Source organism: Natrix helvetica, assembly GCF_964273705.1.
Source record: "Natrix helvetica genome assembly, chromosome: Z".
NCBI classification, from domain to species: Eukaryota; Metazoa; Chordata; class Lepidosauria; order Squamata; family Natricidae; genus Natrix; species Natrix helvetica.
The window spans coordinates 37,011,503-37,029,252 of NC_138554.1; the positions used below are offsets into that span (position 1 = coordinate 37,011,503).

At 42.1% G+C, this 17,750-nt stretch overlaps 2 protein-coding genes across 3 annotated transcripts in view; one reads left to right on the forward strand and one right to left on the reverse strand.

Moving 5' to 3' along the window:
* SHANK1 (SH3 and multiple ankyrin repeat domains 1) overlaps nt 1-9,534 on the forward strand; it is a gene marked incomplete at its 5' end in the record, with an annotated part of 83,479 nt that extends 73,945 nt beyond the window's left edge. Inside the window, one exon of one of the 2 annotated variants that reach the window (XR_014176782.1) lies at nt 1,802-1,937. Coding sequence is in view for 1 of the 2 variants with exons in the window: in XM_081970815.1 (XP_081826941.1) it covers nt 1,802-2,369 (568 nt within the window). Of the gene's footprint in view, nt 1-1,801 lie in introns of both variants that reach the window. The other variant, XM_081970815.1, reaches the window with a different exon arrangement.
* A 126-nt stretch (nt 9,535-9,660) lies between these two features.
* LOC309401551 (uncharacterized protein C19orf81) overlaps nt 9,661-17,750 on the reverse strand; it is a gene marked incomplete at its 5' end in the record, with an annotated part of 18,245 nt that continues 10,155 nt past the window's right edge. The window contains 2 exons of the mRNA XM_081970621.1: nt 9,661-14,662; nt 16,213-16,352. Coding sequence (XP_081826747.1) covers nt 14,455-14,662; nt 16,213-16,352 — 348 coding nt within the window. The 3' untranslated portion in view covers nt 9,661-14,454. The remainder of the gene's footprint in view (nt 14,663-16,212; nt 16,353-17,750) is intronic.

Here is a 17,750-nt window from a genome sequence, read left to right on the forward strand (position 1 = left end):
TAACCTTTTAGGCAATCTAAATCAATATCTTTTGTTGTAGTGGAGTTTCACAAGTTAACCGAACTCCATTCCACCATATGTGCCTGCTGAATCCTCTTGTGCTTGCCATGAAACTTGCATTGCAAAGGATTAGACCACATTATAAAGTGTACTTCCATCAATTCCAGGTCTAAATTGGGCCAAGTATTTCCATCAGATCCAACTCAGTGTTTCATGCAAGATATTTTACTTTCACCTTCCTCTTTACTTGGACTGCTCAGTCAGCCCAATAGTCCACAGCGAAGGGTGGAGGAGAAGAGAGGTACTTCTGTAGTCTCAGTCAGTCTAACAGCTGGGGGAGCCAAAGAGGAGAGTTGTACTGTGCATAAACACAAAGGAAAAGTCGAATGGATTTTAGGGGAAAAAAGCATTTAAAAAATTATCAACTCTCTGTTCTGAACTGAAACTAAAGCTTAGGGGAAGACGGATAAAGTGCAAGCCAACATAACAGATGTTTCAGTTGAAGGATTCCTAGGAAGAAAGATGGGGACCTGCCTGGTGGTACCTGATATATTGCCTCCAACTTCCATGGAAGGATGATAAAAGTTGTCCTAGACTGATAGAAGGCTTTCGTTCTTTCCTGCACAGCCTCAGAGTCATAAATCCTAATGCATTTTGGAAGATCAAGTTCTTGACCTTTTTTGTTTTTTAGAAAAGGAATGGGTAATGGAAAAGATCCAGTAACCAATTTTTCTATATAGACCCTTGCTTGCTGATTATGGGCTTATCCTTAAATCTTTGTTCTTTCCTTCGAATCATGGAATTTCCCAGCTCTAATTCATCTCTTCTATTATTAAATCTGCTTGTGACTTTTTCTACTCATTTAAAGTAGATGCTATTGTGCTGTAGGCCAGTGTTCCTCAACTATGGCATCTTTCAGATATGTGGACTTTAACTCCCAGGATTCACTGGGTAATGTATACCCAGGGAATCCTGGCTGGAGAATTCTGAGAGTTGGAAGTCCACATATCAGAAAGCTGCCATAGTTGAGAAACACTGCTGTAGATGCTGCATGCATTCATACACCTATCAACGCACATGATTGATGTGGACAATGGGGATCTGTAGCATCTCTCCTTTTCATTCAACACAATTATATCATAAAATCTCATTTGCTCCATCATTTCATTCATCCACAATCACCTCAGTGGTGGGAAAATACGATGAAATTCCTCCAATGCCACACTATTTTCTGTATCACAGTTGAGGCATGCATGGTATGAGTTTCTTGCCTCAATTAATTCCTTTTCCATTGTAATGGTATTCTTTAATCCATCAAGGACTATAAAGCACTTATTCCAGTAATATACGATCATGTTACATTTTCTTTGCAGCAGTGCTCTGTATCTGCCACTGATTCCAGATTTTCCTACAGATTTCTCCCAAGTTTAGCAACAAGGAAGGGTTTCTTCATAATGGCACCCTTCAGGTGTGTTGGAATTTGATTCCTAGAATTCCTAACCAGTCAACTTGAGATTTCTTCAGTAGTAATTCCAACATTGGAACTGAGTGTCCCATCTTTGAGATAATATTATTTTAAAAAGATTAATATTAATGGATCTACTACTGTTATTGAATATTAATGCATTTATACAGTATGTCTACTATAACCCGAAGTCTTATCTTGGAGAAATATGTTAGTAAAAGATCATAGAAGTAAATTAATTGGAAGGTGCAGCTAGACTAAGGATTCCTAGTCTCTTCCAACAGGGAACATAGTAGATGCTAATCATCTCATTTTCCTTGTCTTTTTTCCCTGCAGGCTCCCAGATGAGACATCCCCATCATTGATTTCCTCCAAGCCTGTAAGCAGTCTTTTCCACAACTGGCCTAAGTCCCCCCAGGGCAAGCATCCCAAAAGTGTGGACTTTGACATCCGTCCTGCTCTGCGACGGGCCCCGAGTCCAGCTGCCCTGCCCAGTGAGCACAAGATTAGCCCCACCCCAAGGCCTTCCTCTCTTCCCATCCTGCCTTCTGTGCCCATCTATACTGGCGTCTTTGACCTCCGTGGTTCACCCACGTCTGGGGGTGAACATCCCTTCCCTAGCTTCCCTTCAGGCAGCCGTTCTCTGTCCCCAACCCACTTCCTGCCTCCAGCCACGGACAAGCCGTTTGGCTCCAAGCCACTGCCTTTCTGGACTAAATACGATGTGGCTGATTGGCTGGAGTATCTGAAGCTGGGGGAACACCGCGATCGATTCCTGGACAACGAAATCGATGGGTCTCATCTGCCTTCGCTCACTAAGGAAGATTTCATTGACCTGGGCGTGACGCGAGTTGGGCATCGCATGAACATCGCCCGTGCCCTCAAGTTCTTTCTGGAGAGGTGATGGGGGAAATTGCCCTGCCCCGGGGTGCCTCTTGCCTGAATGTACAATGGACCTCCACCATGGGGAGAACAAAGAGGTGGAGGGATTGCAGCTGCGGGGCCGGGCACAGGGAAAGCGGTGAAGAGAGACCCTGTGGGGGTGAGGGTAGAGTGGGGGATCTTGGAGAAGCTCACCAAAGCCTGCCTGGGCACCCTCATGGGTGTGCACTTTTCTCTGTTGCGTTGCCATGTAGCAATTTATCCATTTCATATATCCAGCCCAACAGCACTGACATGAGTGTATGAACCCTTAACCTGTGTATCATCACTTCCCAGGTGTGTATGTATGTGTTTATAGTTGTACACATATACTTGCTCTTCATTCTCCATCAGCATAGCCTCCAGCTTTGCCAATCAGATGGCTGGTACTAGCCATCCAGTAGTGCAACAGCTTCTACCTGCGCCCATTCCTCATCCTTTCTGTTGTTGCTGATGGCCCTTATGTAGCAACTGCTATTTGCACATCTATTCATTCAGCCATGTAACAGCTTGCTCTGTACATCTCCACAATTACCAGGATTGTTAAGTACTCTGCCCTTTAAAAAAAAAAAAAAGGGGGGGGGGGGATACCTACGAGAAAATGAAATGTGCATATATTTCCTTACTTTGCAAAACATTCTCTGGGGAGGACTTCAGATCATTCAAGCGCCATACTTACTTGGTAGGAAGATTGGGTTCCTCCTCCTCCAGATAATTACTCGTGAATTGGAATGGGCTCTTCATATTAGCTGAAAAGAATTTCTAGAAATAGCTACTGAAAAGCATGGGTGCCTTGGAAGATAAGCCATCACTTGTGTTCATCGGGTGAGCCTCAACCTTATTAGTGATGCCTAAATTGGGCTTTTCTCTCTTTTCACCTCTGTTCAGTTATCTCATTGCCTTATTTCCATTTGCTTTTGTTCCTACTTTTCTCTTTTCCTACTTTTTTCTGGTTCAGTTATCTCTTCCTCTTTTGCCTTCTCCATCGAGTTTATTCTTATCATCTTCTGTGTTACTTTTACTTTTGTTTTGGCTGTTTCTGCTGGAAGAAGGAAAAGGAATCTGTTTCTGTGTGAAAATAGTTGGTTTATGCAAATTGAGTGTAAGTTAACAGACAGTGTTGTGTCCTGTGCTAGCCATTTTGGGGGTGTGGCTTCTGTAGATATTTATATAAGCTCTTATCTTCATACGTGCATATGCAAATTTGTCATATGCAAACATTTATTGGTGGATAGGGAGAACAGCCTAGATTGACAAGAAGGGTAAGGTGGGCATTGCACAGAATTTTCTCTCTCTCCCTCTCCCTTCTTGTCTACCTAGCTACCTTTTGTCCGGAAAGAACGTCTTAAATTTAACGCCTTCTCTTTTTTTTTTTTGATAAATACTATAATTATTAACTGCTAGAAACTTGCTTTCTGAATTTTCAGTGGAAATAGAGAATGTATGCAGGATTGTAAGCTTTAATAGCAACACCTGGCTGACTTTGGAGTAGGAAGATAAGCCACATTAGTATATAGATAGGGCTCCTTCAGGAGATATCAAGATAGTAGGCTGCACTGGGATATCACCCATCCCAGAAAAGAAGGCATTTCACAATGCTATTGTTGCCAAGAAAATGGCATAGACATGTCCATGAAGTCACCAAGAATCAAGCTTGATTTTTAAAAAAAATATGATATACTTGTTCAAAGTGGGCCCGCTGCTGTGACTCTAATCCAGGCCTGTCAAACTGGTGGCCCACGGACCGTATCTGGCCTGCACAGACCATCCCAACCGTGCTCCTCAAAGGCAAAAAATATTATACAGCCCACAAGGTGATCAGGTTTTGACATCCATGCTTCTGATCCATGGCATGTCTTGCACTCCACTGTCACACAGTTCTGACTCCCATTGCATATGACGTTTTTAGGAAGACAGGAGACATTTTTGATAGTACTAAACCCAGGCATAACAATATAGCTGTTGTCTGCTGGGCATGCATTTTCTATAAATTAAGGCTATCACTGTGTTGACAAAAGAATCTGGGTTTTTTTTTCTTTTTCTTTTTGAGAGGCTGCACTCTAGATCAGTACTGATGAAATTCTGTAGGTAGAATTGTTTAGAATTGACAGTATTACAGGGACTGATGCCAGCATTATTGTGAAGGAAGGATCCAAGCAACACTAGTGCATGGGGTAATCCCTATGATCCACCTGATCTATTCCAAGTTATTTCAGTAGGATAAGAAAATCAATCAGGAAACAGCACATGTTAATATTCCACAAACACGGCCATTTGCAAGACACTTCAAATGGGTGCTGTGATCCTTTGTGTTCTGATGGGAAGAGATTGAACGTGCTAATCCTACGAAAAAGTTTGTGGGTAAAAGCTACACAAAAAGAAATTGCTCTGCTAATGTGGCCAAAACCTTGTGAAATTATATTTTTACTGTAGTAATTGATTTTGATTAGACAACCAACTTAAGGAATGGATTGTGCATAGCTTAATCCTATAGTTGGACCGAAGAAAGTGGGCTGGTTCCCGTAAAATGTTGTGCATTTAAATGGCCTTGCTCAATAGTAGTAGCTGTGAGAGGGATCTTGGAATCCTAGTGGACAACCATTTAAATAAGAGCCATCAGTGTGCAGCAGCTGCCAAAAAAGCCAACACAGTTCTAGGTTGCATCAACATAGGGATAGAATCAAGATCACGTGAAGTGTTAATACCACTTTATAATGCCTTGGTAAGACCACACTTGGAATACTGCATTCAATTTTGGTCACCACAATGTAAAAAAGATGTGGAGACTCTAGAAAGAGTGCAGAGAAGAGCCGCAAAGATGATTAGGGGACTGGAGACTAAAACATATGAAGAACGGTTGCAGGAACTGGGTATGTTTAGCTTAAGAGAAAGAAGGACTAGGGGAGACAATGATAGCAGTGTTCCAAAATCTGAGAGGCTGCCACAAAGAAGAGGGAGTCAAACTATTCTCCAAAGCACCTGAAAGGAAGACAAGAAGCAATGGGTGGAAACTAATCAAGGAAAGAAGCAACTTAGCACTAAGGAGAAATTTCCTGACAGAACAATTAATCAATGGAACAACTTGCCTCCAGAAGTTGTGAATGCTCCAATACTGGATGTTTTTAAGAATATGTTCGATATCCATTTGTTTGAAGTGTTGTAGGATTTCCTGCCTAAGCAGGGGGTTGTACTAGAAGACCTTCAAGGTCCCTTCCAATTCTGTTACTCTATATTCTACATGTAGATCAAGCTATGTTTCAGCTGAAGGACAGTATCCTAGATCTTCACTACAGTAGAAAGATTGAATATAGTCTGCCTTTCAAGCCATTCTTGATATTTGGTGTGGTGATGACTATTCAGAGGCACTGGCTTCCCTATAATAATCTCAGACACTACCAATCACTTCCTGTTAATATGATTAATACTTTTCACAAAGACCATTTGAATCTCAAGTCTTTATCCTTAGGCAAGTTGATTGTATTTGATGCTTGTGTGTTGTAGGGCTCATTAATGGAAAAATCTAGGACACTCGGTACATAATATTGAACTAAATAAATGGCTCTTCCTTGCCCCATCTCTTTCTATCACAGAGTACACACAATCCTGACCATAGCAGTGTGCAAATACTGTTCCTTCATATATCTTGTGGCTTGGTCCGTGCATGTTGTACTTCCATGCTCTTGTGCTCCTGCTTCACTCCTTGCATTCTCAGGTTCAGCAACAGGCTTCATATTACTTTCATTTCAGAATCGCTTCCATTTGCACATGACTCATGTTTCTGTACTTCCAAATACGGAGATGTGCATTTGAGTATTTCCCCAACAAAGTTTGAAGGGGAACATCTCTTATGCTCTTCTACCTATGGAGTATCTGTGGCAACATTCTAGCTCCAGATTGTAGCAAAGACAAAAGAAGCTGGAAAGGGACAGAATGTAGGATAGGGATAAATTCTCCCACTCTGGTCTCCTTCCGCATTATCATGTTTTTCCTACTACCAGCCCAAACGTGGAGTGGGAGTGGGGCGGGAATCTTAGATATTGACCACATATGTACTGTGGTAGGAATATCCCTTCCCCCTCCCATATGCTGAGCTGCCAAAGAAAAAGACTCCAATGTGTGGGAGGAGGGGAGCTACTCCATAATTGTCACCCCCCCTCCATACACAGAGGGCCAATGCCAGGACCCAGCAATGGGCAGCTTTTTTGAAATATATGGTTCAGATAAAGGGAACTCCTGCTCTTTGCTGGGATCCTTAGTAGGTTGCTTAGTAGGAGCAGGTGTACCTCTTCACTTGCTTATCTTCCCAATCTTTATACCAGATATTGTGAGCTATGGAGAAGTCTGCAGGACTCATCCCATGGCTATAGGCCTTGTGGCGGCCCCATTTAGCACCTCACTAGCTGCCACTACCACTCTGTCACATCTGGGCCGTGTAGCTGGCCTATTCTTGCTCCTTAAAAACTATTTTTGTGTCAGACAGCAAAGTCCTTTCCACAATCATTAAGACCATGGCGTAGCCACGCCATATTTGTGTAACATGTGGATCTTGGCGTATACATACCCATTTCCGTCATGTTAGGTAACTTGCACATCTGACACCTGTTGAGACCAGCAGTGTACCCTTTTCTGTTCATGATCACACAATTAACCCAGGCATGCAAAAAAAAATATATCAACTGGTGGTAGGCCCCCTCTGCAAATAAACTTTTACATGGGCAGCCAGGATATTCACCAAACCTTAAAAGTTTCAGCTTTGCTTTTATTAAACAAGGGGAACCTGTGGCCCTTGTTGGAAAATGCAGGGCAAGGATGATGCTCAATAGGTGCAGCCAAGTTTGCGAGTGCTTGTATCTCCAGGAGGAAGTGCCTGTTTTCAGCAAGCACTCTTGCCCTGTGCCTAGCTTGGGGAAAATACAAGATCACGAAATCTATATGAGCAATTTTTCTGAGATACTGTGTGGCTCTCTGCAGCCTACAAAGGAGAAGGAGGCTGGGTCTGGACTCTGAAAGCCTCAAATGTATGGAGAGGGGGGCCAGAAATCCCTAGAAAGACTAGAGATCGCCAATAGGAATAGCTAGACCATGGGATGAGGTGGGAAGGAGCCGGCCACCATGTTGATATGAGAGACAAGATGAAAGGGGTGAAACTCATACCGACAAAATAATGGCCTTGTCTATTTAGGCAAAGATATACAACAATGCGGAGTGATGTTGGATTGGTCTGCAGGATATTTTGAGTGGAGGCATCAACCAATTTGCATGGCTGGGTTAACTCTCCAGATGCCAGGGCACTGCCCTGAAGCTCTTTGTGCCTCCTTCTCAGGATGCCTCTTGCCACATCACTGTCCCACCCACATGCACCTCCTGTGGGTCACCCTTTTGCTGCCACATTTTGAACATGCCATGTGGCTATTTCTATTGTGCCTCCAAAAGCCACAGCTCCATATCTTGTGGCCTCATCGCTTGGATCCAGGCATGTGGTTGCCTGCCCCCTCCACAGTCCAGCAGCCACTGATGCCACACTTTAGTGCCACGTGGTGATAGCTCCCTCTCCCCTCCCCTCACTGTGTGGCTAATGACGTGCTGCCGGCATTGCACCTTTATGCGGCCATCTTTTCTTACTCTTCTCAAAAGTAAAGGGCTCTTGTCTTGTCGGACTGGTCGCACCGGCCCTTCTCATCCACAGGCCCCAGCGAGGGAGCAAAATGAAACAAACCTTAGAATGTCTTCCATAAATGATGCTATTGAGAGGCAGGAAAGCACTGGTCTCTTCAACTTCAGGCGAGGAGTCTTATGCTGCGTTTCTCAGCTTCTTGCATGGGCAGCCCTCATGGGCTCACAGTCCAGCTCTGTGAAGGGGACTTAGACTTTGGAAAGGGTGGAATGATGGGGAGGAGGTTTGGGGGCAAGGTTCTGGGGTTTGCTAAGAATGGGAAAGGAATCTGAGGAAGGGTCAAACTTCTCAGATCCTTGGAAAAGAGCTGGTAACTCTGGTGGAGCAGGTGGTTTGGTAGGAAAATGAATGCTGGGTGATGTGGGGGAATAGATGTCTAAGTGAACAAGAATTCTAAAGATGGGGAGAAGCCAGAGAAAGGCATCTACTCTGGAGTATTTGAATGGGCTAAACTTGGGATCAGAGGACTCCTGTTTCAGAAGGATGAAGTAGCCAGTCTTGTCTTCTTGGGAAATGAGGAATTTTTCTGCATTGCCTAAAAAGGGCAGAAAGAATTACAGCTTATTTGTGACTTCCACAGGGGCATCTTTGGCCAAAGTCTAAGAATGTTCACCACAGATTCCTGGGTTTATTTTCCCTCTAGAATCACTGGAACTTCATAAAAGATGCCTCTCATCTACCACACTATGTTCTTATGGAGGCAGTAGCTTAAAACAAGAAGCATTCCAGAAAGTGGGAGATGGGGTTCCTTTAAGGGCACAGATCAAGCTTCCCCAGATTTTGAAAAGTCTGGCTATTTCATTAAGACAAAATACTAGTCAAGATTCTAGTCCTTGTATGAATACCAAGTGAGGCCTCACACCTTTGAAAAACTTGGTTGAGGAACTGCCTAGAGAAATTTTATTTCCTCCGAATGTTACTTGGATTTGGCTGTGGGGGTGTGTGGGGGGCAGCAGGACTTCTGGTTCTTTGAGATGGAGGGAAGAAGGGGCTGGTGGACTGATCCTAGAAGCATTGAGAACTACAGCATTGAGTCCTTTTGCCTTAATGTATTGAAATGAAGTATGTGATGTTGACTTTGTGATTCAGGGATCCATTCCCTGGGATGATTATTGGGAATGGGGGTGGGGGTGGGAGTGGTGGTAATGCCTGCATTTGACAGGGTTGTGTTTTGAATTTTATTGTGATTGCTGGGTGGAGATAGAGGCTGTGGAGAAGAGAGTCGGTACGTTCCCCTCCATCTCTTTTAATCTTCTCCTATAAATCTCCAAGGTGATCATTCTGTCCTCCCCACAAACCAACGCCTGGCCCTGTAGCATCCAGGTGTAATGTATAATAGATTCCACCAACATACAATCCATTCCCCCCCACATGCAAATATATATATATATATACACCCACACATATACATAACACATCTTCATTTTTTGTTATTGCTGGAGAGAGGTCACATAATCTAGAGTCAATGATTCAACTTCAGCCTACAAGAACATTGGTAAGAACCAATTTTGGCTCCTGAGTGCAGAGGGGTGGCTTCCAATTCTACTAGAATTCCACTGCATACTTGAGATTCCTGCTGGACTCTGCAAGGTCCAGCTCAGTTCCCAAGTCTGGAGGCTATAGAAGTGGTTGTGAACGGGGCACCCATGGCCAATATCTATTCTAAAGGTTCCTCATCTCCATTGAACCTGTTCACCTCTCTTCCGATGCTGTGAGGATGTGTTCCTATCCTGCTAGATGCTTCTCTTGGCTCCTCCATCACAGCCGTATTAGATTCATACTCCTAGAATCTAGCTTGGTTTGACATTTGATGTTTGTTTTGACTTAATTCCACCCATTCTGGGAAAACTGGCATTTTGTGCCATATTCATTCTATCTCCAGATGTTTTTTGAACCCAGGATTCCTAGACTTTCTTCCTCTTTGGTACCTTCCTCCCCCAAAGGAACTGTACCTCATGTTGTGGGCAGAATCTTTTGAAATGAATGTATTAAATCCTGTGTTGCCTAAGATTACCTTATGGCATTCAGGCAGATCTGCCCTACACGTTCTCTCTGTGTCACTCTCTTTCTCTGTCTGTCTGTCTCTCTCTCTCTCTCTCTCTCTCACACACACACACACACCAACACAACACAACACACTTCCTTTACACCTTCCTCTACCAAATCCGTTACCCTGGGCTGGAGGTCTTGACTCTGCCTTCAATGCCTGTGCAGAGTAACTAATGTAATTTACTGGTTTTATTTGCAAATATAAACTTTATGGGATACAGAGATTCTCTGTAGGTGTCTTTGCATCCATTAATGTGTGTTTTAAGACAACAGGAAGACCCTTGGCTATAACCAAGTATTTGCAATGTTCTTCACTATCGATACTTGGAACAGTAACACAGAAGACCAGGCAGAGATCAAAAGCAATGCCCTGAATTGGGAATTTGGGAAGGTAATGGCAGAGTTTTGCCAACTGGTTCTCCTGGTAGTTTGGTTACAGCTTCTGAATGCTGCAGTGAAGAAGAGGAGCAGTGGGGGTAGTTTTGCTCACCCTTTGAACTGTATTTCACTTTTAGTGCTGGCAACTCATTTATCAGTTTAGTTCAGTAGCAGCACTAATACTGGACTTAAAAGCAAAACCTTATTTAACAAAGCCACATTGTAAACTTTCTCAAAACCTAAGTATCTTGATAGAATTCCTCTTGTTCAAAGATCGGTCTTCTCTTCCTCGTGAAAAAAGGGGTAGAAGACTTTTCTCTCTCTCTCTAAAAGAGTAGAGTTATTCTCTTTGTGTCTCTTTTCAACCTTTCAGGTCTGTTTGCAGGGGAGTAAAAAGAAAAGTCAAAGTGGTAGCCATAATCATGTGATCAATGCCTTGACCTTTTTAAACACATCTGTAAAAAGGGGGGAGGGGTCCTGATTGCATGGATATGGCCACTATTTTGATTTTTTAAAAAAATAATACCACCCCAGCCATTGCCCACAGACAACCCTGCCTAAAACACAATTTAAAATTTAGTGCTAACCAAGTGGTGGGAACAAATTAGTGTGCAATTTGAGAAAATAAAATAACTTCATTAAAACCCAGGATCCCCAGATTCTGGCAATGCTGTCTTGAGTGGAGGGGAAGGGGATAGATTAGGCAGACCAGGTTCCTGGGGATAAGCAAATGGTTTGCTGTATGCTGAGCTTTCATACTACATTCTCTTTAGTGATTCCCAGTGTTCATTGCCTTGATGTTTGACTCTGGTTTCTGGCTTGCAGTCATAATTTTCTATTTCCCTCCATGCTCCAACTTTTCTGAGTTGGGGATCACTAGACCATTGCAGAAAACTGGAAAAAGTACCTTATAGGTTTTTTGCCACTGATAAGTCAGTGTAGGGGAAAAGCAACCAATGGCCAATTTGGTCAGGCTATTTTTAAATACGAACCCACCCGTAAGTCTTTGGTGCCCTGGGTTATCTGCAGCAGATTGACAAGAACTTCTAGCTTAGAATATCAGACCAAGCAAAGAGAGAGTGGGGTGGTCTCCCTCCCCCCCACTCAATTAAGTGGTTCTGCACAATTGAGATGAAGCTTTCAATTGTGTGCACACAAATTATTCTAGTTTATTCATTGAAGTTGTTAATTGGTTCTGTTGCCATGCCAGTATTTTACACTAAGTTACTGAACCTCTGGGTTGTACTAGTAACAAATAAGCTCCTTTCTGCCGGAAATTTGGCTATGCTTGATTTAGGGTACTCATAAGATGTCCTCCCAATGGCCTGCTTAGGCACCAGGCAGAAGATATGATTAGATCATTACTCAAAGAACACTTGTTAAGGAATTAGATTGCAGAGCTTAGAATTCCTTCCCCAAATGCTTTGACTTGGATAGGCCAGTTCTATCAAAGCCTCTATCAATCCTTGCCATATTTCCCTGTTCAAAGTCTCCACCACCCTCATTAGTAATGTCCCTTATCAACACTGGAAGTCATTAGATGTGCAGGTAGTCCTTGACTTACAACCACAATTGAGCCCAAAATTTCCATTGCTAACCAAGATAGTTGTTTTGCCCCATTTTATTATCTTTCTTGCCACAGTTGTTAAAGAGAATCACTGCAATTGGTAAGTAGTAATATGGTTGTTAAGTGAATCTGACTTCCCTATTGACTTTGCTTTCAGAAGGTTGCAAAATGTGATCTAATGACTCCAGGATACTGCAACCATCATAAATACATGCCGGGTCCCAAGAGTCCAATTTTGATCAGATGACCATGGGGTTTCTACAGCAGTTGTATGTGTAAAAAACAGTCCTACGTCTCTTTTTTAGTGCCACTGCAACTTTGGTCACTAAACAAATGTTTGTAAGTCGAAGACTACCTATAGTAACCTGTTCACATTAAGCATTAGGAACTGTCTAGTGTTCTGAATGAGAATTACTAAAATACAATATAGACTGAATTTGAATACAGAAGAAAAGATTGGGTGGAACAGTGAATGAAATATCTTTTATAACAAATCCCATGCAGATAATATCACTGCAGAAGAGTTCATGGCTGGGGATTACTGTTCTTCAGACTCTCAGAAATTTAGCCCAGGAGCAAGAAGACAAGCTACAAGAATCACCTAGCTTGGTAAGATGGACAACATGCCTACAATAGGTGAGCTAGTAGTTCTGAGCAGTGCGGCCCTGTGGTAATTTTTGTATGATCCTTGGACTATTTTTGCCTAATACAAAGCTAGTAAAATAGGGCATTTGGAAGAATCCCAAGAGCAGTAAAGTTATCTCACTGTCCTGTTACACCAATTACTTGATTACTTTGGGGGTGCTATTTCCCATTGCCAAAATAGTAGGCTTGGAGGCACCCAGAGAGGACACTCTACTTCCACTGTCCAGTTCTAGCTTAGAGACTACCTTATAGCTCACCCCCTTTCAATTAACCAGAGCATAACTATTCTGATATAGAAGGAACATGCAATCATGACTCCAGTGGGAAAGCATTATTTTTAATAACATTTTGGAAAAGAAGCAGCATAATACAGCGCCAAGCATTTAAGCTCAGTCTGATTTCCCCAGTTACAACTCTGTAGAAGGTATAAATGGGTTGGACTATTGCTCCCATAGCCATTAATTATACTACGCTGAATGTAGCTCTGGGAACTCTGAAGCAGGTGAATATCAAGGTTGAAGTTGTTGGCTCCATTGCCGATGGCAAGGGTGGGGGACATTCAGAATATAGCAGATGAACAGGATGCCAGAGGCCAATAGAATATCCATATCATTATTGACTATAGTTTATTATAGCATTTTAAATTTATTATACATAGTACACAATTGTACAGTTAAGACACTTGTGTTGTAATTTTTACTTTAAAATGTAATTTATTACTTTCTGGAACCAAATGGTGCTTATTCTGAAGTAAGATATATGATTGCCTAAAGCAATCTACTATTAACATAATTACATTTGTGTCTAAAATTAGCTGCCTGTGTTGCAGCCATGAACTTCTTGCCCAGTAATAGCTGAACCATACAACTGGATAAGGAGATTTGGGGGGAGCGGGGCACACACTACTTGGGGAAGCTATATGCAAATTGTAAATCAGAACATTCAGCAATATAACTTTCTATGAAGATTCTAAAATTAAGGATCCTCTGATAAATTTCAGATGTTAACATTTACTCAGAATAGGTTAGGCACCAGGGGGTGGATGGGAGGGAGAAAACATAACCTGTTTCAATTTTTCCAGCAATTTGCATGCATGAAAGGATTGGGTGGTTTTTTTTTAAATTAAAAATAAATAAAAACTATATCAAACAAGCAGAAATGAAGCAATGATGTTTCAATCTATACAAATTCGCCATTACAGAAAAGAAAGAGGACTAACACAAACTTGGCAACAATTGGAAATTTAAGCTGCAAGAAATCAATTACCACAACTGTATGGTCTTTCTAGAGCAGTATTTCTTAATCTTGATGACTCTTAAGATACATGGATTTCCAACTCCCAGCTGAAGTCCAAACATCTTAAATTGGCAAAGTTGAGAAACATTGTCCTAGACTTTTCTGCTTTTCACACAATTAGAAAGACTATCTTGTTCCACAGTTTCATTGGGAAATAGTAATAGCATTTTGGAAAATAAATCTTCCCACAAACTTCACCCACAAAGATGTGACAGTTCCTTCCAAAGTTGTGTACTTTGGAGACAGGCAGGCACAGCAAAAAATATGTATTTCAGAGGTCCTCTAGGGGGCACTCTCTTTCCAAATGTGTGATTAGAAAGACCAAGAATAAAAGCCAGGAATATAAGCTTTCAGGGGAAACATTCTCCTAACTTAAGAAAAAGAAAAAATAGATAGATCCAAAAGCAGGACATCATCATCATGTTTTGCTTGGCTTTGGATTCACATCCTTTCTAGAGGTCAGATGCCATCCAAGTGACTGGCTTCCCAGGAGTCACTGAGTGTGTCCAGCAGACGCTGACGGGCTAAGGATCTTCGAAGGTGCATGCGATAGTCCTCCATTACCAGGTTATCCCAGCGTCGCAGCACAAAATGGTTTTCATTCAAGGTTAATCCAGAACATAACAGCTGATTCCGAGTTCGGAAATCTGATACCGTGATCAGCCACCTGCATAGGAAGACAAGGAAAGGGAGATGGCTGACGGACATGGTTTCATCAAACTTCATTAAGATGGGGGGAGTTTCCACTGCTTCTTCCTCAGGACCCCATGGCTCAACAAGTTCAGAACAATCCATTTAAAGGTTCAGAATGACCCCTTCCACTGGGCCAGTGCAATAAGCAAAAATGGCAGGAGCCAGTGGCATAGATGGCACAGAGACACAAACAATGGAGTGTGTCTGAAGCATATCTGGCTATTCTCAGAAGTAGGGCCAAACAAAACTCCCAAATTATTGAAGCCTAACTTCCCCAGTTAAGCAAAAGCATTCAGGTCTCTGTTTTCAGAAACTATATATGCTTCTAGGTTGAATATTCAGCTTTTATAGTATACAATTTTACACCCTCTCCCAAGGGTTGCCTGTTGGAGACAAAGGCTGTAGGTGCAGGAGGCCTCCTGTCCCCTTTGTCTAGATTAGAAATTTTCTTCTTTTATGGCAAGGCTGCATAATTTATACCGGCCTGCCAAAAGTTGCCATTCAACTGGTATGTTTAATGGAAAGAAAAGGGAAACTCTTAAATACATCGAGAAAAATGGTGCCTGGCCTGGCATAGATTATTCATTATTCATCTGCTAGATCAGTATTTTTTAAATTTGGCAACATTAATGGGTGTGGGCTTCAACTCTCAGAAATCCCCAGTGCTGGCTAGGGAATTCTGGAAGTTGAAGTCTACACCTCTTAAAGTTGTAAAGTTTGCAGAATACTGAGCTAGATTGTGTCCTGAACTTTCATCCCTTTGATTGAATGCATAATTGTAAGGAACATAAATGAACATATATTAAGATTTATTCAACTAAAATAACTCCGCTCAAGAACCCAAGGCTGGGTTAGTATAACATATTTAGTTTTGTTACTGAATTAACTTGTTTTTCCAATTTGCACAATATATTGGGTTATAACCAAACAGTATGGGTTCATCAATGCACAGTATTTTTTTTAAAAAAAGGACTAAAGCTAAGCAAGCTTACTATGTTTTCTGAATGCATTCACCCAAGCTTTTGCTGGTCTGCCCAGACAGGTTGTGCAAACACAGATAAAATGGAGCCCTAAACTTTAGTGTGTCTCATAAGAGTCAGGACTAAAGAAGTAGATCAAATGATCGATCCCAAGTTTTATGCAGTTAGCTGTTCAGAATCACTAGACTAGAGATGGATGACCATATGACTGATTGATTGATTGACTGACTGACAGACAGACTGTGACTGATTGATTAGATAGATGATAGGTTAGGTTAGGTGATTAGATTAGATTAGATTGAAGAGAGAAAGGGGAAGAGGGAAAGAGGAGAATTCTGGGAGTTGAAGTCTATACATCCTAAAGTTATCAAAGATGAGAGACACTGATCAGACTGCTAGTCAGTGAAGGAAACTTCACATTGTCTCAACTAAGCATTTTTTTAATGATGCCATAGCCAAGCAAGCCAAGTAAAGCTCGGTAACCAAACAGATTTCCCTTAGTCCAGAGGATTAGGGGATAGAGTAGTTGAATATCTATACCAACCTGTTCTTCCGCCCAGCAGTTCCACAGATTACATTGATGTTTTCAAATTGAATGCTGTGTAGCAGACCTGCTTCAAAGGCATTGGGAATGACAGCTTCTATGGCTGCTAGGATTTCAGCATGCGTCATCTCCTTTTCAGGCTAAAAGTCAGAAAGGATGCTCAACCATTGAAGCCCATCTCCTCTCCCCCTTCAAACACACCTGCTAAGAGCCTTTTAAGTTGTTATTTTAGTTCTACCCTATCTTTGTACTTGGACTTCTGATTTTCTGCTATTCCCTCATTTTTCCTTCACAACATCCTATAAGGTAGGTTAAGCTGAGAGACTGGGATCACTCAAGATCGCAGAGTCAGAAACATGGCTAGTGTTTTTCAATCATGTGAAACTAATACCACTCAGGATTCCAGAAAACATGGCTAACTGCTTTACCATCCTCTATTTCATACTACAGGTAGTCCTTGACTTACAACCATTCATTTAACAATGGTTAGAAGTTACAACAACCTAAAAAAAAACCTTGCAATGTGTCCTCAAAGATATGACTGTCACACAACTTCCACTGTCAAGTGATCGCAATTGGGTGCTTAGCAACTGGCTCGCATATATGACTGGGCAGCATCTTGCGGTCATGATAATGATTTATGGATCTTCCTAACTTGCTTCTGACAAGCAAAATCAATTGGGGAAGTCAGATTTACTTAACCATGGTAAAACTGGTTATAAAATTGGGTCCAGTCAATTTTACAAATGCAGTAATTTATTATTCAGTTTTGGGACAGAAACAGCATTGGTCACACTTTATGATCTCTGGTGAGAGCGGGATAGAAGGATAGTGCAACCATCGTTGCTCTTCTTGATCTCTCAGCAGCCTTCAATACCATCAACCATGGTATCCTTTTGTGCCAGCTGCAAGGTTTGAGGCTGGGTGGCATAGTTTTGTGTTGCTTTGGCTCCATTCTCTAAGTGTGATCCTAATCAGTATTGATAGGGAGTGAGAGGTTCAGCCCACAACCACTCCTGTGGCATATCATAGGGCTCTGCACACTCTACTCTTTTTTAACATCTATGTGAAGTGCTGGTTGAGATCATTTGCCAACAGGTTGAGGTGTCATCAATATGCTAATGATACTCAACTTTATATATCTACCCCTGGTGATCCAAGTGATGCCATTGCCACTCACTTGCAGTTCCTGGAGGCTGAGTGGGGCTAGATGGGGAATAACAGACTACAACTGAACCCTAGCAAAACTGAATGGCTTTGGGTGCATAAGATTCTGGGCTTTACCCAGTTTAGTTCTGGATGGGGTTGCACTACTCCAGACAGACTCAGTTCACAACTTGACGGCTCTCCTGGTCTGCGACTCCTGCTCGAAGAGCATTTGGCAGTTGTGGCTAGGACAGCCTTTCCATGACTTTGGTTGGTGCGCCAGTAGTGGCCTTTCCCGAATCAGGAGTCTCTGAGCTCAATCAATCAAGCCCTGGTCATCTCATGTCTGGATTACTGCAATGCACTCTATATGGGACTACTCTTGGAAGAAT